Genomic DNA, 22,699 nt, shown 5'->3' with positions numbered 1-22,699 from the left:
GAGCTGCCCTGGCCATCCCCAGTGCTTGAAAAGACTCGGCCTGGGAAGGCCCACCCCTGACCGTTCTCCCTCCTTCCCTCCTGAGATGTCTGACTGGAGAGGCTGGGCCCAGAGGACATCATTTCTTGTCCCAGGCAGGGATTGCTGGCCTAGGGCAGGTGCAGGGAGTCAGGCAGGGGAGGACACAGCAGCGGTGCCTAACACCCTAGACAGGTGACACTAATTCCCCAGCAGCACCTCCCTCATCCTGCTCCTCTTTGCATCCCCAGAGCGTACCTGATCATTGCTACAGCATGGACTCCAGCCCAGCTGGGACCCCAAGTCCGCAGGTAGGTGGGTCTTGGTTCCCCCAGCCACCGCCAGGGGGCTCCCTTCCTCCCAAGGCCGAGGAAAACCCAGGGAGCCAGGTGGACGGTCCCAGGAGTGGGGCGCCCACCGGGATCACTGTGAGCTCATGGAATCGGGCCATTTGCAGGGTAAAGAGAACATACACTTGGGCAAGGGCTTCCAGAAGTAAGTGAGGTGGAAAAATTATGGGATTGGCCCCGAGGTCACCTGTATTCTCGTGCCGGCGGGGCTGCCTCTAAGTCCTCCGACGGCTCTTCTCTGGGCCTCAGTTTTCCCACCCTCACATTTGGTACAACAGCCAGCGGCCTCCCAAGGCTATCGTGAGAAGCAGGTGAGATGTGGATGGCTGGGTGGGTTGGTAGATGGATGGAAAGAAGGAAGGGAGAAAGGGACGCAGGAAAGAAGGCAGGCAGGCTAGCAGAGATGTTGGGAAAGGGAGCAGGGCTTGGACCAGGGGGAAGGGAGGAAGCCGAGGAGTTGGGACCCCCTGATCTTAATCACCTCTTTCTTTAAATGTCTTTAGCCCCCAAGGGCCAATGGGAATATCAACCTGGGGCCTTCTGCCAACCCAAAGTGAGTTCCCTGTCTCCCTTTCTTCCCTGTCTCCCCTCGCCTTAGGAATACAACCCAAGTTCTCTGATTCATCATCAAGACGCTCTGCCATCTGAGCCCAGGACCAGCCCCCAGCTTTGTCTCCCACTAATTCCCCAGCCTCTTCTCATGCTGAGCCCTGTGGCTGGAATATCCCCCCAAAGCCTGCATTATTAGCAGCCCCCCACCCTCCAGGCGCTTCTCTGTCTTTGGAGGCCAGATTCCTTGCCTTCTATGTGGTTATGTTTGGTTTTTTCCACTCCTTGCCTGTTGTTTACTCCATTGGGAGATCCCCAGAGGCAGGGGCCAGTCTAGAAGACCCTCTTGGCTAAAAATACATGGCCTTCTCCAACTTCAAAGTTAAAGAGAAGCCCTGATTTGAACTAATGTACCCGGTTTCCCAAGCTGGCAAATGCTGACCCGTGTTCCTTCCTCTTGCCCCAGTGCCCGGCCCACGGACTTTGACTTCCTCAAAGTCATTGGCAAAGGAAGCTATGGGAAGGTGAGTGAACTGTGAGCACGGGAGACCTGGGTTTCCCCCCTTTTCAACCCCTTCCACCCCTTGCTGTCACTCGCATGTGCAAAGTGGGAGCTTACAACCTGCAGAATCATGGGCACAGGGCTAGAACTGGAGGTCTGCACCACCATCAAGAAACCCGAAGCCCAGAGGAGTAGTCACCGGTGGGTTCTGCATTTGTCCTCCTACTCAGGTCCTACTGGCCAAGCACAAGTCTGACGGGATGTTCTACGCAGTGAAGGTGCTGCAGAAAAAGTCCATCTTAAAGAATAAAGAGGTACCAGGGCTTGGGAGAAGAAATGGCAACCCACTCCAGTGTTCTTGCCTGGAGAATCCCAGGGACGGGGGAGCCTGGTGGGCTGCCGTCTATGGGATCGCACAGAGTCGGACACAACTGAAGTGACTTAGCAGTGAGCAGGGCTTGGGCCCAGGCATCTCCTCTCCTGGCTCTTGACCCCCAGCCTCAGGTGGCTTCCAATGATGAGTCCAACTCTGAGCATAGAGGTGGTCCAGCACAGGGGGGCTGGGTGGGATGCTGACCCTTCTCCAGGAAGGCAGGCTAAACGCCTCACCTGGAGGGCCTGCAGGTGACCCAGTCCCGGCCCTCTGCCTTCCCCTAAAGATCCAGGGCTCCATGGCAAACCAGTCTTCAGCCCTGTCAGGTGCCAGCCTCCCCACCTGTGCAATGTGGAGGTCTCACTTCAGGCTCGCCAAAGGCCCTTCAGGCCACAGCCTTCCAGGAGTTCTAGATGCTTCCACTGACTTGAGTCTCTCTAATGCCAACTCCATAAGAAGGACAGAGCAGGCCCCAAGGAAGGACTGAATGTCAAGTCAGAGGACTCAGGAGAGGGAACTAAGGTTAAAAAGGAGCTTACGGGGCAGGTCTTGCTGAAGGAAGTGGCCTTGAAGATAGGCTTTTGAGGATCTGAAAAGAGGGCGTCCAGGCAGGGAACAGGAACAGAGGCCTGGATGTGCGTAGCGCCTGCCTTCTTTTCTCTGAGAGCTTGTCCTTGGAACTCATCTATTCAGTCATCTTGCATTTTGTTGAGGCTTCCCTGGTGGCTCAGATGGTAAAGAATCTGCCTGCAATGCTAGGGGACTGGGCTCAATCCCTGGGTCAGGAAGATCCCTTGGAGAAGGGAATGGTAACCCACGCCTATATTCTTGCCTGGAGAATTCCATGGACAGAGGCGCCCAAGGGGGCTACAGTCCATGGGGTTTGTTTGGCAAAAGAATCAGACACGACTGAGCAACTAACACTTTCCCTGGGGTGAGGGGGCAGGGAATTTGGGCCCAGGACTGGAACTGCGCCAGCTGCACTGGCGGGGGGTGAGGCAGGTCATGCAGAGCCCTGAATGCCAGGCGAGGCCCCCGGGCTTGGCTCTGAGGGCAGTGAGGAGCCATGGTGGGGATCTGAGCAGGGTGGGCGCGTGGGTGGTAACGCAGCCCGTGTGTGTGTGCATGTGTGTGTGTGCATGTGTGTGTGTGCATGTGTGTGTGTGTGTGACTCCGCAGCAGAGCCACATCATGGCAGAGCGCAGCGTGCTCCTGAAGAACGTGAGCCACCCCTTCCTCGTGGGCCTGCGCTACTCCTTCCAGACACCCGAGAAGCTCTACTTCGTGCTGGACTACGTCAACGGGGGAGAGGTGGGTGACCCGGAGCTCTCCGTCCCAAGTGCCCACGGTGCACCATGTTCTGGAATGATTTCCCCTCATCCTTACCACAGACCCATTTTGCAGCTGAAAAGACCGAGGCTCAGGGAGGTAACTCACTGGCTCAAGGCTACCCTGCATGCACTTGGCTGAGCCAGGATTTGAAGGCAGGTCTGTCTGACTCCCAGCCATTTTCATTTCTTGACACCCATGCAAAGCTGCCCAGAATCCCTTCAGTGGACCTGGGGAAGGTCAAAGTTAGAGGAGCTCTGTGGTCAGTAGTTCTAATTTTACCCATTTTACACCATAGAACACCGCATGGGAGTGAGCAGTCCCTGTGGTTGTGATCTGGGGCCACCTGGTGACCCAGAAGCACAGCTGGGAAAAGCTGGGCTCCCTCCTCTGTCTCTCTGAGCAAGATGGCCCTTCTGAGTGACCCAAGATTTAACCTGTGTGACCTCATGCTCTTTAGCCTGAAACCAAGAGGGAAGTTTTGTGTCCTCCTTCCCTAAATTCCCTAGTGGAGGTTTGAAGGATTTTTCTTTGCCAGTAAAATAGACCTAAGCAACTGGCCCAGGGGCAGATCTAACCGGGCTCATTTGACCATCATAATCATTTTATCATGTGGGTTAGAGGAAAAGCACATGTCTGACCCACCCAGGTTCAAATCACAGCTCTGCCAATTATAATCCGTGACCTTGGGCAAGTCACCTGGCTGCTCTGACACTTCCAGTTTCCTTTTCTGTGAAACTGGCCTCCTTCTTAAAACCTGAAAGGTAGTCAGGAGGATAAAAGAAAAGTAGAGATGTATTAGGGTGCGGCTGGAGCCTGGCACACAGTAGGGGCTCCATTCTTGTTAATTCACCTTTCCTGCTGACACTTTGCCAGCTCTGTAGGGCGGGGGCCGGCATGCCCTTCCTTGTATGAAGGTGTTGCAGCTTAGAGAGGGAGTGACTTGCCCAGCTGCCTCCAACCCTGCATCTGAGGAGCTGGAGCCCCCCAGGAACCTGCTCACACACCTCCTCCCCCTCCAGCTCTTCTTCCACCTGCAGCGGGAGCGCCGGTTCCTGGAGCCCCGGGCCCGGTTCTACGCCGCCGAGGTGGCCAGCGCCATTGGCTACCTGCACTCCCTCAACATCATTTACAGGTGAGGCCTGCCTGTGGCTCAGAGCTAGGCCTGGCCCTTCTGCCCCAACAGCCAAGGAGGGTGTGGATCCCTAGATCCTGATGAAATCCCGGTGACCTTGGTCCTCTGCCTGAGGAGGAGGGCTGGCATGGCTTCGACATCACAGTTCCCTTTTCTTTCAATCTGCAGGGACCTGAAACCGGAAAACATTCTCTTGGACTGCCAGGTTGGTTTGTGTGTGTGTGTGTGTGTGTGCACGCACATAGTTGCACGTGTGTGTTGTGTGCCCATGAGTATATGTGTACGTGCATGCATTGTGCATGTGTGCATATGGCTAGGGATGCATTCATGTGTATGTGTGCATGTGTGCCTGTGACTGTGTACATGCATGTAAATGTTTGTTGTGTGTACACGGATGTACATGTACTCATGTGTTCATGAATGTGTATACGAGGCCTGTGGTGGGGCGGGGGCTCGAGGATTTTGTAGTCCTTTCATGTCTTAGACTGAGTTCCCTGGAAAAAGACTGAAATGGAGTGTAGGGTGCAGAAGGTTATTGGGGAACACTCCCAAGAGCTCCACATTTAAGGGGTGAGGGGCAGGTTTGGGTGGAGGAAGAAGCACACCTGCTCTGTGGTTGCAGGTGAGACCTCAGCTGATCTTCCAGGGGTGGGGTGCACCCCAGCTGGGATGGTTCTCTAGAACTCTTCCAAACTGAGGCAAGGATGCAGGCGTCTGTGCCACTGTACTGGCCAGTCATCAGATGGGGTTTACCCCTTGAGAGGGGCATGACTTTGGATGAGGACAATGGTCCAGCATGGCAGGTGGGCAGGACAGCTCCTAAAGAGGGGATCTGGGCAAAGCCCGGCAGTATCCACTCACATCACAACCTTCACCAGCCACCCTCTTGCCCAGCCACAAAGTGTGTTTGCTCTCTAGGTCCCCCGTCCTCTGTTAAGGGGGCTGCTGCCAACAGACCCCTCCAGCAAGGACATTCTGGAACTACTGGGTGTGGACGTGAGTCTGTGATGAGCTGGGGGCAGACAGTGTGATGCCATCTCCCCACCCCATGCTGTTCTTGGCGTCCAGGTTAGAAGCACAGAGTGAGTGGAGCCTCCAGCTCAGGCTTGTGCCAGGGACACAGACCCCACGGCCATGCCCCGGATGTGGTACCTGGGCTTTAGGGTTAGACCTGGTCATCCCTTTGGCTCAGATCACCCTCCCACGCCTGCCCTCCCTCCTCTACAGGGACACGTGGTGCTGACAGACTTTGGCCTCTGCAAGGAGGGTGTAGAACCCGAGGAGACCACATCCACATTTTGTGGTACCCCCGAGGTAAGCTAAACCTCCTGGGAGGGGGGAGGCAGGAAGTGGGTGAGGCCATGGCTCCTGACTAGAGCCACCAGGTTACAGCAGAGGGGCTCACTCCTTCCCCCAAGCACTTCCCCTGAGTTGACTGCACACAGAGCCTTTGTTTTCTCATCTGTGTCATGGGCGGACCAGCTCTGGGAGCTTCTGGGACCTGGCTTGTGAGCCTCTGCAGCAGTGCTGTCCAACAGAAACAGAAACAGAAATGCAAATCATATATGCAATTTTAAAATTTCCAGAAATCCACATTCAAAAAGAAAAAGATTAAATCAATTTTAATAATACATTTTATTTAACCCAACATATGCAAAATAGTGGGTTTCCCAGGGGGCTCAGTGGTAAAGAATTCACCTGCCGATGCAGAAGACATGGGTTCGAACCCTGGAACCCTGGAAGATCCCCTGGAAGAGGAAATGGAAACCTACTCCATTATTCTTGCCTGGGAAATCCCATGGACAGAGGAGCCTGGTGGGCTACAGTCCATGGGATAGCAAGAGTCAGACACGATATTTTAAAGCAATTATCCTCCAATAATTGTGTTTTGTTCTATACTTCTCAATATTGTACAATTGTAATCTTTGATAATTAAAAAAAAAAAAAAAACAGCACGCGGGACTTCCCTATTGGTCCAGTGGCTAAGACTCTGGGCTCCCAAAACAATGGGTGTGGGTTCGATCCCTGGTTAGGGAACTAGATCCCTTAGGGAACTAAGACCCAATGCAGCCAAAAAAAAAGGAGCATGTAAAAAAAGAGTCAGACGCAACTTAGCGACTAAACAACAGCAATACAAAATAGTATCATGTCGATATACAGTCAATATAAAGTTGTTGAAATACTTTGTTTTATTTTTTCTAACTAAGTCTTTGATCCGGTGTGTGTTTTACACTTACTGTCCCTCTCAGCTTAGCTCAGCCACATTTCAAATGTTTGGTAGTCACATGTGGCTAGTGGTTACTGTGTTAGATAGCACTGCCCTGCAGGGTGAAGTCCATGTGCAGTAGGAGGCCCTGGCCTGACCTGACAGTTAAGGTCAAGTGTACAGATACCAATCTCCCTCCTTTTTCCAGACACTAAGAGCCTGGAGGGTTAAAATTTGTGAATCTCAGCAATCATTCATACATGTCTCTTTGTCCTGCCAAGGCCTCCCTGCAAATTTGGGGTTAAAAGCCATTCCTTAAACTTCTTTCTACCAGCATTGAATCTTGGACCTTGAATCCAAAGGGGTTTCCAGCTGCTTGGACAGAGATCTGGGTGAGGGGTGGGGGTCTGAGGCTGCAGAGCTGGCAAGTCCTCTCAAGCCAGCATGGCCCAAGACTTTAGCTTTTGTGTTTTTCCATATACTTAAGAATCTGGGTCTCAGATTTCAGCTGAGCCTCTTCTGTTTGATTTTAGGAGAGCCGGTGGACAGATAACCTCTCTAACCAGGAGTAGTTGTCTGCGTTTGGGTCTGGAAGGGTGTTCACTGGACAGAGCTGGCCTCCCAAAGCCCTGCCAGCCCAGCCAGCCCTTCCTTGGCTACTGCCAGGAGCAGATGGATCATGTAGGAGACATGATCTAAAAGGTCATCTAAAGGTCACCTAAAGGTCATCTCTTTCACGCCTCAGGCACTGCCGTGGTGCCACGAGCACAGACAAGAGATACCACAGTTGCTCAGTTCTTCATAGTTGTTCAAGGGCCAACACATATATGAGCAGGTGTCTTTTGTGTGTGTGTGGCTGCGCTGGTTCTTTGTTGCAGCATATGGGCTTTATCTAGTTGCAGTGAGGGGGCTTCTCTTGCTGCAACGTGCAGGCTCAGTTGCCCTGCAGCATGTAGGATCTTAGTTCCCCCACCAGGGATCGAACCTGCAGCCTCTGCACTGGAAAGAGAATTCTTAGCCACTGGACCACCAAGAAAGTTCCTCGTCTGTGTCCTTAACACAGCCCCTAGGGAGGGATTCTGCAGTTCCATTATGTTTGATAAGGACACCAAAATTCTTGGAAGTTCAGTGACTTGCTTGGGACCACACATTCAGTGGGACTCAGTTCAGTTCAGTTCAGTTGCTCAGTTGGGTCTGACTCTTTGCAACCCCATGAACTGCAGTACGCCAGGCTTCCCTGTCCATCACCAACTCCCAGAGTCCACCCAAACTCATGTCCATTGAGTCAGTGATGCCATCCAATCATCTCATCCTCTGTCGTCCCCTTCTTCTCCTGCCCTCAATCTTTCTCAGGATCAGGGTCTTTTCAAATTAGTCAGCTCTTCGCATCAGGTGGCCAAAGTATTGGAGCTTCAGCTTCAACATCAGTCCTTCCAATGAACACCCAGGACTGATCTCCTTTAGAACGGACTGGTTGGATCTCCCTGCAGTCCAAGGGACTCTCAAGAGTCTTCTCCAACACCACAGTTCAAAAGCATCAATTCTTTGGCGCTCAGTTTTCTTTATAGTCCAACTCTTACATCCATACATGACCACTGGAAAAACCATAGCCTTGATTAGATGGACCTTTGTTAACAAAGTAATGTCTCTGCTTTTTAATATGCTGTCTAGGTTGGTCATAACTTTCCTTCCAAGGAGTAAGTGTCTTTTAATTTCATGGGACTAGGTCTGGGTAACTCCCTGCCCCTCTCCATACCTACACAGTGTCTCAATGTGGCTTGGTCTGTTGCTGAGGCCACTTTCCTTGGTGGTAGAGACCCCAGTCTAAGAGGTTCCCAAGCCCTCGGGTCTGCAGGAAGCACAATTCTGCCTCCGGTTCTCTACTTGTGCGAGGTGCAGATACACACCACGCGTTCAGCTGTCAATAGGAGCTCAGAGGCCACCTCCTCTTCCCCGACTCCTTTCCATCCCTCCGTTAACTAAGGTTACCTGTGCAAATATGGGCCACACTGACTTACACTTCATCTGTGAGCCTTCCCACTGCCCTGTGAGTATCCCCAGGGCTTTCCTAGTTCTAAGACATCACTTGGATGCTTTTTGAGCAAATTAAAGGCACTCCCTTTGGGCAGACTAATTAGAAAACATTTCCCGTTTATTTTGTATTTTCTTTTATTTTTGGCTGCTGCTCATTACTGCGCATGGGCTTTCTCTAGCTGCAGCAAGCAGGGGCTTCTCTTCACTGTGGTGCTCGGGCTTCTCACTGGGGTGATTTCTCTCGTTGCAGAGCCCTGGCCCTGGCACATGGGCTCAGATGTTGTGGCACACAGTCTTAGTTGCCCTGTGGCATGCAGGATCTTAGTTCCTGGACCAGGGATTGAACCTGTGTCATCTGCACTGGCAGGTGAATTCCTAATCACTGGACCACAAGGGAAGTCCCAAAGTTTCCCTTTAAACATATGTGAGTTGCTGGATGGGGATTCCTAAGTGTGAAGAAGAAGTGATGTGGCTCTGTCATGTCCGACTCTTTGCAACCCCATGGACTGTAGCCCACCAGGCTCCTCCATCCATGGGATTTTCTAAGCACGAGTACTGGAGTGGGGTGCCATTTCCTTCTCCAGGGGATATTCCCAACCCAGGGATCGAACCTAGGCCTCCTGCATTGTAGGCAGACACTTCACTGTCTGAGTGGTAAAGAAGCTGCCTGCCAATGCAGGAGACATAAGAGATGCAGTTTGATCCCTTGGTCAAGAAGATCCCCTGGAAGAGGGCATGGCAACCCACTTCAGTATTCTTGCCTGGAGAATCCCATGGACAGAGGAGCCTGGCGGGCCACAGCGCATAGGGTCGCAGAGAGTCAGACATGCCTAAAGCAACTTAGCACACACGCACACAAGTTGCCAGGTACAGTCTTGTACTAGGGTTATGGTTTGGCGAGTTGATCACAGCCAGGCTTGCAGCCCCCTTTGCCCCTCTGGCTGGGACTTTTGTGTGGTGCACAACATATGCAACTGAACAGGGCAGTCCAGCCAGATTTGCTCTATGTCCTCAGCACACTGGCAAAGGATCCTGAGCAAAGCAGGTCTGTGATGGACTGATGCTGAATGAACGAACACATGTGCAGCCAAGTAAATATCACAGCAGGATCAGCTTCTGGTGATCTTTTCCTCCAAGTACCTTGTTTACAAATGGGGAGATGGAAGCTGAGTGTCTTTCAAATAAGTACGTTGTCTCTCAACAGTACTTGGCTCCGGAAGTGCTCCGTAAGGAACCTTACGATCGGGCAGTGGATTGGTGGTGCTTGGGAGCAGTGCTCTACGAGATGCTACATGGCCTGGTGAGTAGGGTAGAGCTGATTCTGGAAGAGATGGGGGGTGGGTCTCTCCCTTGTGTGGCCTCCTCAGGCTCCTCAAGGAATTGAAAGAGCCACCTCTTCTCTACAAGCTCAAAAAGGGTGATGCAAACATGGATACTAGGATAAGGTACATTTTTTTCAATAAAGTCAGTTCCACACTTTATAATATACTGTCTCCTGTGTTACTCCTTTGGTGCCTCAAAACAGCCTTTGGATGTGGGCACTGCAGGAAATGGGGTTGTTCTTATCTTACTAAGAGGGAAACTGAGGCTCAAAAAGGTCACAGTCCTGGGAGGTGGTAGAACTAGCCCCTGGATCCAATCCTAGACTGCTTGCACTTCTCGTCTGAAAAATGACAACATGTCTCATGACCATCATATGAGACTGGAATAAAATGATGACGGGAAACTCTTAACTTTTCAAAGTGCAAAGTTGGTCCACAGCTGGATTAGGAGATGTGGGATAGAGGGGGCACCTGGGGAGGTCCACAAGCCTCATGCTGGAGGGGAGAGACTTCTCGGCCTTCCCAGCAGCCCCTCCATGTGCTGGACGCCCAGAGGTCTGTCTCTCTCCACTCCGCCACATGAGCCATCGCACAAGACACAGGTCTGGCTGAATCCTTCCAGCTGCGCACCCTTTGCTCCAAGTGTCTCTGAGAACTGTGCCCACTGTAGCACATATGATCCTCCTGTCTCTCTGCCTTTCTCTCACCAGCCGCCCTTCTACAGCCAAGACGTGTCCCAGATGTACGAGAACATTCTGCACCAGCCGCTACGGATTCCCGGGGGCCGGACGGTGGCAGCCTGCGACCTCCTGCAAGCCCTGCTCCATAAGGACCAGAGGCAGCGGCTGGGCTCCAAAACAGATTTTGTAGGTGCCCTGCCAGTGGGGCGCTGGGCTCTCAGCCTCCTGCAGAGGAAGCCCAGAAGCAGTGTCACTCATCCAGCTGTTCCCTAAAGCCAGGCACAGCTAATTCACCCGTTCAGAGATTCACATCTGCTGCTGTTTATTTCCTTCAATCTAACGCTTCTAGTCAACCAATATTTATGGAGCACCTACTGGGTCTCTGCCCTTAAGTTTATGAGGGAAAGACAGTCAAACAAACATAAACTCTTACAGAGTATGACTATGCTGAGGCCAGACAGGAATTCAGGCGAGGCTTTATTCGGACTTGGTGGTGTTGTGTGCAGGGTTCATGCACGGTACCCTGCTTTTTCTGCCAGCACCTCAGAAGGGGCAGTTGGTTTTTGGCTTTTTTGTATCTTACGGCTCATAATTTGTCCCAACTGCGCATGCGCACCGTTCTTTTACGTCTCTTATAGTTTCTTTGTATTCTGTTGCTGGATGAGACATTTTTCTGGGTGTTTGTCTAAGTGCAAGTGCAAACACTCCGGTAAAGGGTCCCAGGTTCCAGCCTGTTTCAGAAAGACATGAACAATGAGCAGGGACAGACAACAACGGGGGAAATTCGCAACGGGGGAAATTCGCACTGGCGTGGCTAGGGGGTTCCTCTGTGAGGAGGTGACAAGTGAGCTGAGGTTTGAAGGATGGGAAAGAACTGGGAGGAGGCATCCCAGGCACAGGGCACAGTGTGTGCAAAAGTCCTGCAGTAGGAGCAAGGCAGAGAGAGATAATTAGATGATTGATTAATTAGTATATGCTGAGCAGGAGAGTGGAGGCCCCAGGTTAAGTTTTGACAAATTTCTCTGGCTTCTGTACAGAGAGCAAACTAAATTGGTTTTCACAAATATCTGAGCCCTTCTCCTTTGCCAGGACGCAGACTGGACATCTGAATAGAGAGATGAAGAATTCACAGTCTGTTCTCCAAATAAGTTCATGGCTTTAAAAAAAAAAATTAAAGCAAAATTGAAAAAATAATCATACATTCTCTACTCAACAAAAGATCATTTGGATTTATAAGAAGATCACAGTACTTTTCTCCATAGAAGTTTGTTACTCTAGCGTAGTAGTTGCAATTGCATGAACTGTGAGACAGACTGCCTGGATTCAGATCCTTTCTCCACCAGGCACTAGGTGCAGGGTAAATGGCTTAATCTCTCTTTGTTGTTTAGTTGGTAGGTCACGTTCAACTCTTTTGCAGCCCCAGAGAATGCAGCCTGCCAGGCTCCTCTGTCCGTGGAATTTCCCAAGCAAGAATCTTGAAGTGGGTTGCCATTCCCTTCTCCAGGGGATCTCTCCCATCTCCTTCTTGGCAGGCAGATTCTTTCCTGTTTGAGCCCCCTGGGAAGCCCCTGCTGTAACATTTCTTCACATCTATAATAACAGCACCCAGTTTGTAGCTCTTATGAAGGTCAAATAATATAAGCAAGCACTCAGGCAAGTGCCTGCCATGTTCAAGGTGCTTTTCAAGTGTACAAACTATCCTATATGCCAGATATTGTGAAGTTTAACATTTAAGGCTTTTGCCTACCCATCCCTGGGCAGTTTAAAGAAAAGGCTTTCATGAAGACAGGTCTCTCCTTCCCAGAGGAAATTTGAGTCTTAAAAAAGTGTGATTTTTAAAATAAGGTATACTTTCCCATAGATCAAGATTCAAAGGATATTCAGAAAAAGTCCCTTCAGCTACCTAGTTTTTTAAAATTTTGAGGCAACAAGTGTTACCAGTTTTGTGGGTATTCTAGAAATAGTTTGGATGTGGCTTGTTAACAGCTCCCCAGGAGGTTCAGATACAGGGTTAGAGACTCATTCTTTGAGAGACATAGAGAGAGGGAGGGCTCTGCTGGAAAAGGCGGAAGTTTTTGTCAATATTAGTTTGGATTAGGAGAGAAGAGATGAATCATGCCCAAGGCTGAATCCTTAATTCTGGATCTTTGCGAAACTGCAGCTTTTCTTGGGGGTTTACTTCTCAAATCTTCCTTAGTGAGTTGATTTGGTCTATTTCTCTGTCTAGAATTCTGGAAGAGGGATCTCCCTGGTGGCCCAATGGTTGGGATTTCCTCTTCCAATGCAGGGAATGTGGATTCAGCCTCTGGTTGGGGAGCTGAAATCCCACATGCCTTGCAACCAAAAAACCAAAACATAAAACAGAAGTAATATTGTAATAAATTCAATAAAGACTTTTTAAAAAGAGTGTATTTTTAAAAAAGAATTCTGGAAGAGTCAGGATGCACTGAGAGAGTGGAGTAAGATTCCCCAGGACCCTCCAAGAGCAGGTTGTGCTGTCTTGTTCATTGACATACCTCTACAGCTTAGTATGGTACAGGGTAGGTGCTCAATAAATAGTTGTGGAATAAACAGATGCTACAGGGAAAAGATCTGGGTTTGAGATAACGGCTAAGGGGAGAGGTCATATTGCAGACACTCCTTTGTTCCAGGAAACCAGCTATAATGGCAAGTTACCTTCCTAGTAAAGATTTTAGGGCTAGACAACCAGTTGCCAATAGAGTTGGAGCTCTGAGGCATGTGGGGTGGGGTGGGAGTGCCAATGGAGAGGCCTGCTACTGATCACCTTCTTCCCACAGCTTGAGATAAAGAGCCATGTATTCTTCAGCCCCATAAACTGGGATGACTTGTACCACAAGAGGCTGACTCCACCCTTCAACCCAAATGTGGTAAGAGGCCATCACATTCTGGCTTCTGGGTTCCCAGGACTGGTGGAAGCTTGGAGGGTACCTGGGGAGGGTATCCTGGCCTGGCCTCTTCCTACAGATGGGAGAACCGAGGATCCAAGAAACTCAGTGATTTGTTCAAGGCTACCCTGTAAGCTAGAGGCAGAAGTGGGTCTGGAACCCGGAAGTCCTGACTGCCAGTTCAGCTCTGTATGAGGAGCCACGTTGCCTCCCCTTTACTTTCAATACCAATAACCCTCATTGCAAAGCACTTTACAGCTTTTAAAGTGTTCTGTGTCATGGAGCACACCCATAAAGAGCCGAGTCCTGTAATGATTTTTCTTTTCTATGTTTAGCTTTCTTCCTGGTAATAAAAATGACATGTATTTATTGTAGAAAGTGTAAAACAGAGACATTTAAATCATCACGGAGAGGGACATCCTTGGCAGTCCATTGATTAAGACTTTGAGCTTCCGCTGCAGCAGGCACAGGTCTGATCCCTGGTCAGGGAACTTAAGATCCTGCGTGCTGCACAGCATGACCAAGAAATAAAATAAATTTAAAGCATCAAGGAGAAAAAGCATATTATCTCACCACCCAAGAGAAAGCACACACCACTGGCATGTTTCTTTCAGATCATTTTTTCTGTTTTTTATGTAGGTCATGCATAGATACATATATCATCTCCCCCAACACAGATCATAATTCATGTATAAATCTCATCTCCTTCCTCTTTTTGCTAAAACTATGTCATCATTTTCCAAAATCACATAAGACTAGGATTTTAAGTGGCTGTATAATATTTCAACCCTATGTTGGTAACATAATTTATTCCACCATGTTCCTAATGGTGAACTTTAGGTTATTACCATTTTTTATTTATCATAATGGATTAATGAATATCTTTAAGTTCATGTCTTTGTCTAGTTATTTTTTAATTAAATTTTTAATTGGAGTATAGTTGATTTACAATGTCATGCTAGTTTCTGATGTATAGTAAAGTGAAACAGTCATACATATACAGAAATCCACTCTCTTCTAGACTCCATTCCCATATAGGTCATTACAGAGCACTGAATAAAGTTCCCTGGGCTATGCAGTAGGTTATTAGTTATCTTTCATATACTAGTGTGTATATGTCAATCCCAGTCTCCTAATTTATCCCTCCCCTATTCCCTTTGGTAACTAGAAGTTTGTTTTCTATGTCTGTGAGTCTATTTCTGTTTTGTAAATAAGTTAATTTCTATCATTTTTTAGATTCCACATATAAATTATATCATATATTTGTCTTTCTGTCTGACTTCACTCAGTATGACAATCTCTAGGTCCATCCATGTTGCTGCAAACTGTCCAGAGTTCTGATTATTTCAAGATGGATTCCAGATGGGGAATTACCAAGTCAAAGAATGTGAATATATTTTATTTTTTATCGTTGAGGTATAGTTAGTTGGGGTTTCCCTCATAGCTTGGTTGGTAAAGAATCTGCCTGCAATGCAGGAATCCCAGGTTCGATTCCTGGGTTGGGAAGATCCCCTGGAGAAGGAAATGGCAACCCACTTCCGTATTCTTGTCTGGAAAATCCCATGGACAGAGGAGACTGGCGGGCTACAGTGCACGGGGTCGCAAGAGTTGGACATGACTTAGCGACTAACCACCACCGCCGCCACAGTTAGTTGACTTACAGCATTATTTTGGTTTCAGGTGTACAGCATAGTAATTCGATATTTGTACAGATTATACTCCATACAGAGTTGTCATAAACTATTGACTGTGTTCCCTGTGCTGTCCATTACGTCCTTGTAACTTACTTTATACCTAGTGGTTTGTGTGTCTTAACCCCCTTCACCTGTTTTGCCCTTCCTCCCCGCCTCTCCCCTCTGGTAGCCACTCATTTGTTCTCTGAATCTGCTGTGCACATTTTTAAGGTTCTTGATTCACACTTTCTTCATGTCACAATCTACCAGCAGCATGTGGAGGGTTGATGTAGAGCAGGCAGGGGGCCAGGCAGGTAGAGGAATTGGTAATGGACCTTGTGGAATATGATGACTAGTGTAAATGCATGAAAAAGTGACAGTTGAAGAAGGATGCCCCTAGGGCACTCAGAGGGGAGATCTAACAGCTCCTCAGGGCTCTGGGCTCCTTTGGCAGCTCTGACCCAGTGTTCCCTTCTCACAGTTGACTTATATTCACAGGCGGGACCTGCTGATTTGAAACACTTTGACCCAGAGTTCACACAGGAAGCTGTGTCAAAGTCCATCGGCTGCACCCCTGACACCATGGCGAGCAGCTCTGGGGCCTCGAGTGCCTTCCTGGGATTCTCCTATGCACCGGAGGATGATGCCATCTTGGACTGCTAGAAGAGAAGCTCCCGTGAAACCACCAAAGCCAGCTTGAAATCTGTAAGGAATTACCTTCAGCTGTTGGTCACAGAAGCCCAAAGTAACAATGGTTTAAATAAGCTTTCCAACCCCCCTGCTCCCCAGCACATAAAAGAAGGATGGTGTTAGGTGATCCAGGGCTGGTACGACAGGTCATCGGAGGCTTTCTGTATTTCCGCTCTGTCATTCTTGGCAAGTGGCTCCTACTATTGGGATTATTATATTATCCTAAAATGGTACTGGAGCTCTAGCCACTGTTTCTGGGTCCTGGGCAAGGAAAAAAAAGGAGGAAAGAGCAAAAGGGCACCTTTACAGAGCTTCCTGAGAAGCCCCACCCAATGACTTCTGCTTGCATTTCACTAGCCAGTCACCTAACCTGCATTGGAGGATGGGAAATATGTCCAATTAACTGGGCACATGACTCCCCACAATAACGCAGGGGTTCTGACACTAAGGGAGAAGGGAAAATGTTGGGTAGGCAACCAGCACCTCTTAACCAGAGGATCTCTTGGTGTTTGGATTTTGATCTCAATGTGTAAAATGACCAAGGTATAACAAGCCTGTAAGGTATCACCCAACATCCACTTTTTTCCCTAGGTCAATGATGTCTTTCTTTGGGTGAGTGGTATTGCACATTTATTAGGTTTGTCTGTCTGGCATCTGAACCGCGGTCTATAGTCAGGAAATCTATTTTATGAGCCATGATGGGAGGCAATTCACTTCCTCCAGTTAACCGTAGCTAAATGCTAGACACTAACTTTTCCAGCCTCCCCTAGAGCTCGAGCCAGGCATGTGGCCTCAGGATGCACCTGTTATCAGATTTGGGGCTCAAGGAAGGAACTGGAGCTCTCTTTCATGTGGTTGCTATGGTAACAAAACCCACAAAACTGAGTTTCTGGTGTAGAAGTGGCAATGATGTTCTTATTGGCAGCACCAGTTTCCTCATCACATCCGTGCTGCAGTGTCATCCCTGGGAATCCTGGATTCTGCCTCTCTGGTTTTCCCAATGATTTTGAGAGCTTCTGATACTGTTAATCACTCTTTTTTGCTTAACCCATTTTTGACCAGAGATGTGTTAGTATGTCTTTTGTTACCTGCATGTTATTAACAGGAGATGTATCAGTATCAGTTACAAAACAAATCGCCAACCACAGGTGTTAGTTTCTGCAAAAATTCCTGTGGTCAATAGAGTTAACTGGTCAAAGTCAGCTTCAGAACACCTGCCTACTCTGATCCAGTTTCTGTGCTAGACTTTTTCATGTCTGTTACCAGTTTTCATCCAAACAACCCTAAGGTAGGAATCTCTTTTTTACCCATGAAGAAACACAGAGAAGCTGTACCTTTCCTAGAGGTCACAGAGCTAATAAGGGCCAGAGTTGGGACTTGGAGACATATAAACAGACTCTGGGGCTCTCACATGTAACCTCTGCGCTCATCTGCTTCTCACTCTGGCTTTTAGGTCCAAGCAGAGTAACTGTCAAAATCTCTAAGCAGAGTCAAGCCAGGAACTGGCTGGAACAAGCCAGGTAATGGGAAACGGCGTCTTCCAAGAGGAGGCATTCAATTGGATGCTCATGGCCTGAGCCTGGCTGCCAAGTTAATTCTCTGTTCCCTTTTCTGTCTCAGATGGAAAAGAATCCACCTGCAATGCAGGAGACCTGGATTTGATCCCTGGGTTGGGAAGATCCCCTGGAGAAGGGAATGGTTACCCACTCCAGTATTCTTGCCTGGAGAATTCCATGGACAGAGGAGCCTAGTGGGTACAGTCCATGGGGTTGCAAAGAGTCAGGCAGGATGGAATACCTAACACTTTTTACACACCTCTACCTCATATACCTCTGTATGCTTGTCAAGTCTAGGGCCATAGGGAGCCCAGGCATGGCCTGTACAGGCCTAGTGATTAGCCATTTCTAAAAGCAATTCTGACCAGACAGAACGTGAGCATATAACACACATGAGCCCAGGACACCCCGCAGCTGTCTGATGGGTTTTATACTGCCTTATTTCGGTGAAGAAATCTTTTCACCATAGTTCATCACCTGCTTCAGGGTGATCTTATTAGCTGGGGACAAGAGGAGAACTTTCATTCTTTTCAACCTCAGTGTGCGCTAGTGATTTTATTGGCTTTTCCTTTTAACTCAGTCCCACTCTTTACCTTACGTTTTTGTTTGCCCAGCGCCTTGCCCCAGGAATTACGGAGGATGAAGCTGGAAGAGCATGGAAAACACATCGAGGACACCACCGTGACCTACTGGGGATCAAATCTGGGTCAAGGGGAGCTAGTGACCCTTTGACATGTGCTGAGAATTCTGAAAGAAACATTCTGATTTGATTTCCATCTTAACAGTGTCTGCTAAGAGACGAGTGTGGAATGTGATGAGAGGAAGGCCCAAATTTCCCCAACTTCCCAGAGCAAAAAGCGAGAGTGCCGATCGTCAGGAACGGAGACTGTGCTGTCAAAGCACACAACTTGCTATGAGCTGTGAGACATGCAAAGGCGCTATCTGTTCTAAGACTGTAAAATCACACAATGTTCACCAGGAGAGAAAATAAAATGAAAAATTATGAATATTCATTAAAAATGAGTATCTGTTTAATATCAGATTTGTTCACACCTGTTTATTGAGCACATTCAGAGCTTCATATGCATTATCTACCATACGCATTATGCCAGCATTTATAAACTATGAATCTCACTTTACAGATAAACAGTCAGGAACTGAACTTGGCAGCAGCTGATTCTCAGGCCCTTGCTCTCTCAACAGTCTCCAGCAGTGGGTGCAGTTCTTTGGGCAGGTACTTTTTTGGTTTCCTAGCAAACACTGGGAGAAGGCAATGGCAACCCACTCCAGTACTCTTGCCTGGAAAATCCCATGGGCGGAGGAGCCTGGTGGGCTGCCGTCTACGGGGTCACACAGAGTTGGACACAACTGAAGTGACGCAGCAGCAGCGAACACTGACTGCAAACAGAATTTACACAATTTTGTACCAAAAGACAGCATCCTCAGGAAGAGAAATCACAAGCACTTTCTTCTCTACTCTTTAACTTTGCAGGGACAGTAGCTGTGAAAAAGCAACAAGAGTGTGTGTGTGTACATGTGTGTTTTAAGAACCTAAAACTCTGTACCTGCTGAAGACTAACAAAAATCTTTAAGTCTCTGCATTCATCAGTTTAAGCCAGCTAGACAGGTGCATTGCACACATATCCATGCTCCCTCAGGGCAGCCACTAAGTGCTCCCCTGGGGAGAAGCGTGGCCTGTTTGTGGTTATTGCCCTCTAGTTTCTCATTTTCGCGACGGCTCTTTCCAAATCCAATTCCTTCTGCTCAAAAGCCCTTCTGCAGCCCTGGCCTTAATGATCTATTCTTTTTTCTCTTCTCTGCTCAACGAGGATGCCTGTCTACCTAGCTCCAGCCCCTCACAGCTCCCTCAAAACGGTCTACATTTTTTATTTTAAATTTTTTTTTGGCTGCAGAGGGACTTAGTTTCCTCCAGTGGGGATCTTTGATTGCGGCTTGCAGGCTCAGTTGCTGCCTGGCATGTGCGAACTTAGCTCCCCTACCAGCGATCAAACCAGCCTTCCCTCTCTTGCAAGGACGATTCTTAACCAATGGATCATTAGAGAAGTCCTATATTTTTTATTTTTTGGTTGGATTGACAAGGTCCAATGTCCCTACTGCCCCATCCTGAGCCTGGCACTGTGGCTCTCATAGATGCAGGGCTTATCAAACAGAAAGAACTAAGTCGTATTCCCGTTCTCACCATTAAACCTGCCCGCCCTGCACCTGGATGTCCTCCCTGGCCTCCCAGGAGGCCGAAACTCTCCTATAAAGCAGCGCCGACCCTCCAGTCCAGCGTTCCCAGTACCGCGACGCTTACTGAAGATCGCCGGAGCAAATCTCTGGCCTCCGGTGGGCCGCCGCTCTGCGCCTGCGCCCTTGGGATCCGGGCTAGGCTTTCGGCACTCCCCTCCAGAAGACTCCACTAGACTCGTCCCTCCGGGTGGAGCGAAGTTTCCTCTCATTTTTCAGTTCAGTTCAGTCGCTCAGTTGTGTCCGACTCTGCAACCCCGTGGACTGCAGCACGCAGGCCTCCCTGTCCATCACCAACTCCCGGAGTTCACTCAAACTCGTGTCCATTGAGTCGGTGATGCCATCCAGCCATCTCATCCTCTGTCGTCCCCTTGTCCTCCCAACCTTCAATCTTTCCCAGCTTCAGGGTCTTTTCAAATGAGTCAGTTCTTTGCATCAGGTGGCCAACGTATTGGAGTTTCAGCTTCAGCATCAGTCCGTCCAATGAACATTCAGGACTGATTTCCTTTGGGATGGACTGGTTGGATCTCCTTGCAGTCCAAGGGACTCTCAAAGAGTCTTCTCCAACACCACAGTTCAAAAGCATCAATTCTTCGGCGCTCAGCTTCCTTTAGATGTGAGGTCTAACTCTCACATCCATACGTGACTACTGGAAAAACCAGAGCTTTGACTAGACGGACCTATGTTGGCAAAGTGATGTCTCTGCCTTTTAATAGCATATTAAACTAGACTAAATTAAACTAAACTAAACTCAGTTCAGTTCAGTCTAGGTTGGTCATAATTTTTCTTCCAAGGAGCAAGCGTCTTTTAATTTCATGGCTGCAGTCACCATCTGCAGTGATTTTGGAGCCCCCCAAAATAAAGTCTGTCACTGTTTCTACTGTTTCCCCATCTATTTGCCATTAAGTGATGGAACCAGATGCCATGATCTTAGTCGTTTTTATCAGCCCTTAATGAAACTAGATATTAAAGGAGAAAGTCCAATGAGTTTGTCTTTGGCCTAAAGTTAATCCACGTTCTGTCTGGATTTACCCCCTATCCAAAATAATGGTACATTCCCGCATCAGCCCCGCCCCTGTCCTCCCGGACTCCGCCTCCTAGAGGAGTTAGTCGTAGCGGCGTCTTCCGCCAGGTCGTTGGCGCGTCGCTCCGGAGGTGGGGCGGCGCCCGGTGCCCGACTTCCCGGCGGGCAGTTTCCCAACCGGCGTTGCTAAGCGGCCGTTAGCTGGCCGCGCGGTGCTGGGCTGCGGCGGTTGCAGACGGTGGTCACCGGGCCTCAGGTAAGGCGGATTCCTGCTGCGGTGGGCCGGCCAGGGCGCTGAGGCGGCCTGGGAGTTGGTGAGGGCCTCGGCCAGGTGTCCTCGAGGAGGCTGGGCATATCCTAGGGAAAAGTGAGGAGAAGGCAGTGGCACCCCACTCCAGTGCTCTTACCTGGAAAATCCCATTGGCGGAGGAGCCTGGTGGGCTGCAGTCCGTGGGGTCGCTAAGAGTCGGACACGACTGAGCGACTTCACTTTCACTTTTCACTTTTATGCATTGGAGAGGGAAATGGCAACCCACTCCAGTGTTCTTGCCTGGAGAATCCCAGGGAGGGGGAGTCTGGTGGGCTGCCGCCTATGGGGTCGCACAGAGTCGGACACGACTGAAGCTTAGCAGCGGCAGCAGCAGGGTAAAGTAAACAAGGAACGCAGACTGAGGCCTGGATCCCAGACCTCAGACGGGGCTCGAATCTGACTCGCCTCCTGCTGGAAGGTTTTGGGTCATCCTGCTAAGTGGGAAGGAGCATTGACATGAAACCGTACCGTAACATCCTAGTCCCATCCCCTTTTCCCAGGAATCCTGCTCTTAGGAATTTGTTCTAGGACAAAAATAGTGACAGAAGCAGAAATATGTAAATTGAAGTAGGCCAGAAATAGAAAAGATTGAGTTATTGAGTTTATTTTGGCAGACATGCAACCACTAAGGTAATCAGAAGGCAGGATATAATGTTGTTTGTACACACTGAAAATAAGCATGGGCGTGGATAAATAGAACATGAAAAGATCATGAAAGTTCAGCTTGGAGAATGAAGATAAAAATTCTGAGTAATAGAGGGACTAGCTTTTATCAGCAACACCAAATGTTATAACATACCTCTTATAAAAGTATAGTAATTAAAGTAGATGAGACTGAGCAGGCACTTACAGGCAGATAGATTACATAGAATATAAAATTCAGTTTTTAGGGATTTATTATATAGGCAAGGTGGTATTTTAATCAACATTGAAGATACAGATTAGTGTCAGGCAGCTTTCTAGTAATTAAAACAATAACAAGTAATTTTAAACACCAAAATAAATTCCTAGTGGACTAAAGTTTAAATCTTAAAAATTATAACATCATAAAAGTCCTGGAAGAAAGCATTGTGAGATGTATTTATAACCTTCTAAATACACTGTGCAATTCAGAAGCCAAAAAGGAAAATGTTAATACTTTTGATCCTATTAAATTTAAATCTGTCCCTATAGCCTGCAAAATTCATCCAAGCTAAACCAAAAAAATTACCAGTAACTAAGTCTAAAAACAAACTTCTGAAAATATTTGTTTCATGATCAACTAAAAAGTATTAAACCTAATAGAAAAATGATCTGAGTATGTGAACAAGAAAATCGGAAGAAATACAAGTGGCTAATATACACAGTGAAAGATGGTCTTCTTACTAATTTCAGAGTGCAGATTAAAACAATAAGTTTTTTTTTTTGCCTATCTTATTTGCAAAGATGAAAAAGTTAAAAAGAGTGGTGTGGAAACAAATGTATTAGTGAAAGTAAATATTAGTAGTTTTTTGGAGGGCAATTTACAAATAATTTACTTAGCCATTCAACAGGAATTTATTCAGAAGATATGCAAAGTGCACCAAAATGTCACGTTCAGTGATGTTCTTGGTACTGTTTTACTAGCAAAAAAAATTGGGGGAAAGAAACAGTTGTCCATCAGTATATGACTGATGCCATACATTTTGGTACATCCATAAAATGGAATACTGTGCAGCACTTAAAAAAAATGGTATATAGTGACATGGAAAGATGTGAAAGATACAGGTTAGATGAAAAAAGTGCGTTGCAGAATAGTGCATATGGTCCTGTT

General features: G+C 48.2%; 2 protein-coding genes across 3 annotated transcripts in view; both read left to right on the top strand.

Annotated features, from left to right (window-relative positions):
• The first annotated feature begins 278 nt into the window (after positions 1-278).
• Positions 279-15,747, top strand: SGK2 (serum/glucocorticoid regulated kinase 2). The gene is made up of 12 exons (XM_055425683.2): positions 279-329; positions 872-921; positions 1,384-1,441; positions 1,650-1,733; positions 2,972-3,103; positions 4,144-4,256; positions 4,425-4,461; positions 5,484-5,570; positions 9,701-9,796; positions 10,529-10,684; positions 13,297-13,386; positions 15,576-15,747. Exons 1-12 carry the CDS (start codon positions 294-296, stop codon positions 15,738-15,740), a joined length of 1,104 nt encoding a protein of 367 aa, XP_055281658.1. The 5' UTR covers positions 279-293; the 3' UTR covers positions 15,741-15,747.
• A 4,928-nt stretch (positions 15,748-20,675) lies between these two features.
• Positions 20,676-22,699, top strand: part of IFT52 (intraflagellar transport 52) — a 29,225-nt gene continuing 27,201 nt past the window's right edge. The window contains exon 1 of one of the 2 annotated variants that reach the window (XM_055437580.2): positions 20,676-20,853. The gene's annotated coding sequence lies outside the window, so the exon portion shown is untranslated. The remainder of the gene's footprint in view (positions 20,854-22,699) is intronic. The other variant, XM_088843755.1, reaches the window with a different exon arrangement.

The sequence above is a fragment of the Moschus berezovskii genome, chromosome 15 (genome assembly GCF_049115385.1).
Source record: "Moschus berezovskii isolate FMDL1 chromosome 15, NW_MosBer_1.0, whole genome shotgun sequence".
In the NCBI taxonomy this organism is placed as follows: domain Eukaryota; kingdom Metazoa; phylum Chordata; class Mammalia; order Artiodactyla; family Moschidae; genus Moschus; species Moschus berezovskii.
The sequence above is the reverse complement of the archived record's forward strand: the minus strand, read 5'-3'. Positions and strand labels throughout refer to the sequence as shown.

Bases quoted from the DNA above. Each gene is read 5' to 3' on its own strand.
- SGK2 (XM_055425683.2), top strand. From the start codon at position 294: ATGGACTCCAGCCCAGCTGGGACCCCAAGTCCGCAG. The intron at 922-1,383 runs GTGAGTTCCCTG...CTCTTGCCCCAG, and splicing joins GGGCCTTCTGCCAACCCAAA to TGCCCGGCCCACGGACTTTG. The intron at 5,571-9,700 runs GTAAGCTAAACC...GTCTCTCAACAG, and splicing joins CATTTTGTGGTACCCCCGAG to TACTTGGCTCCGGAAGTGCT.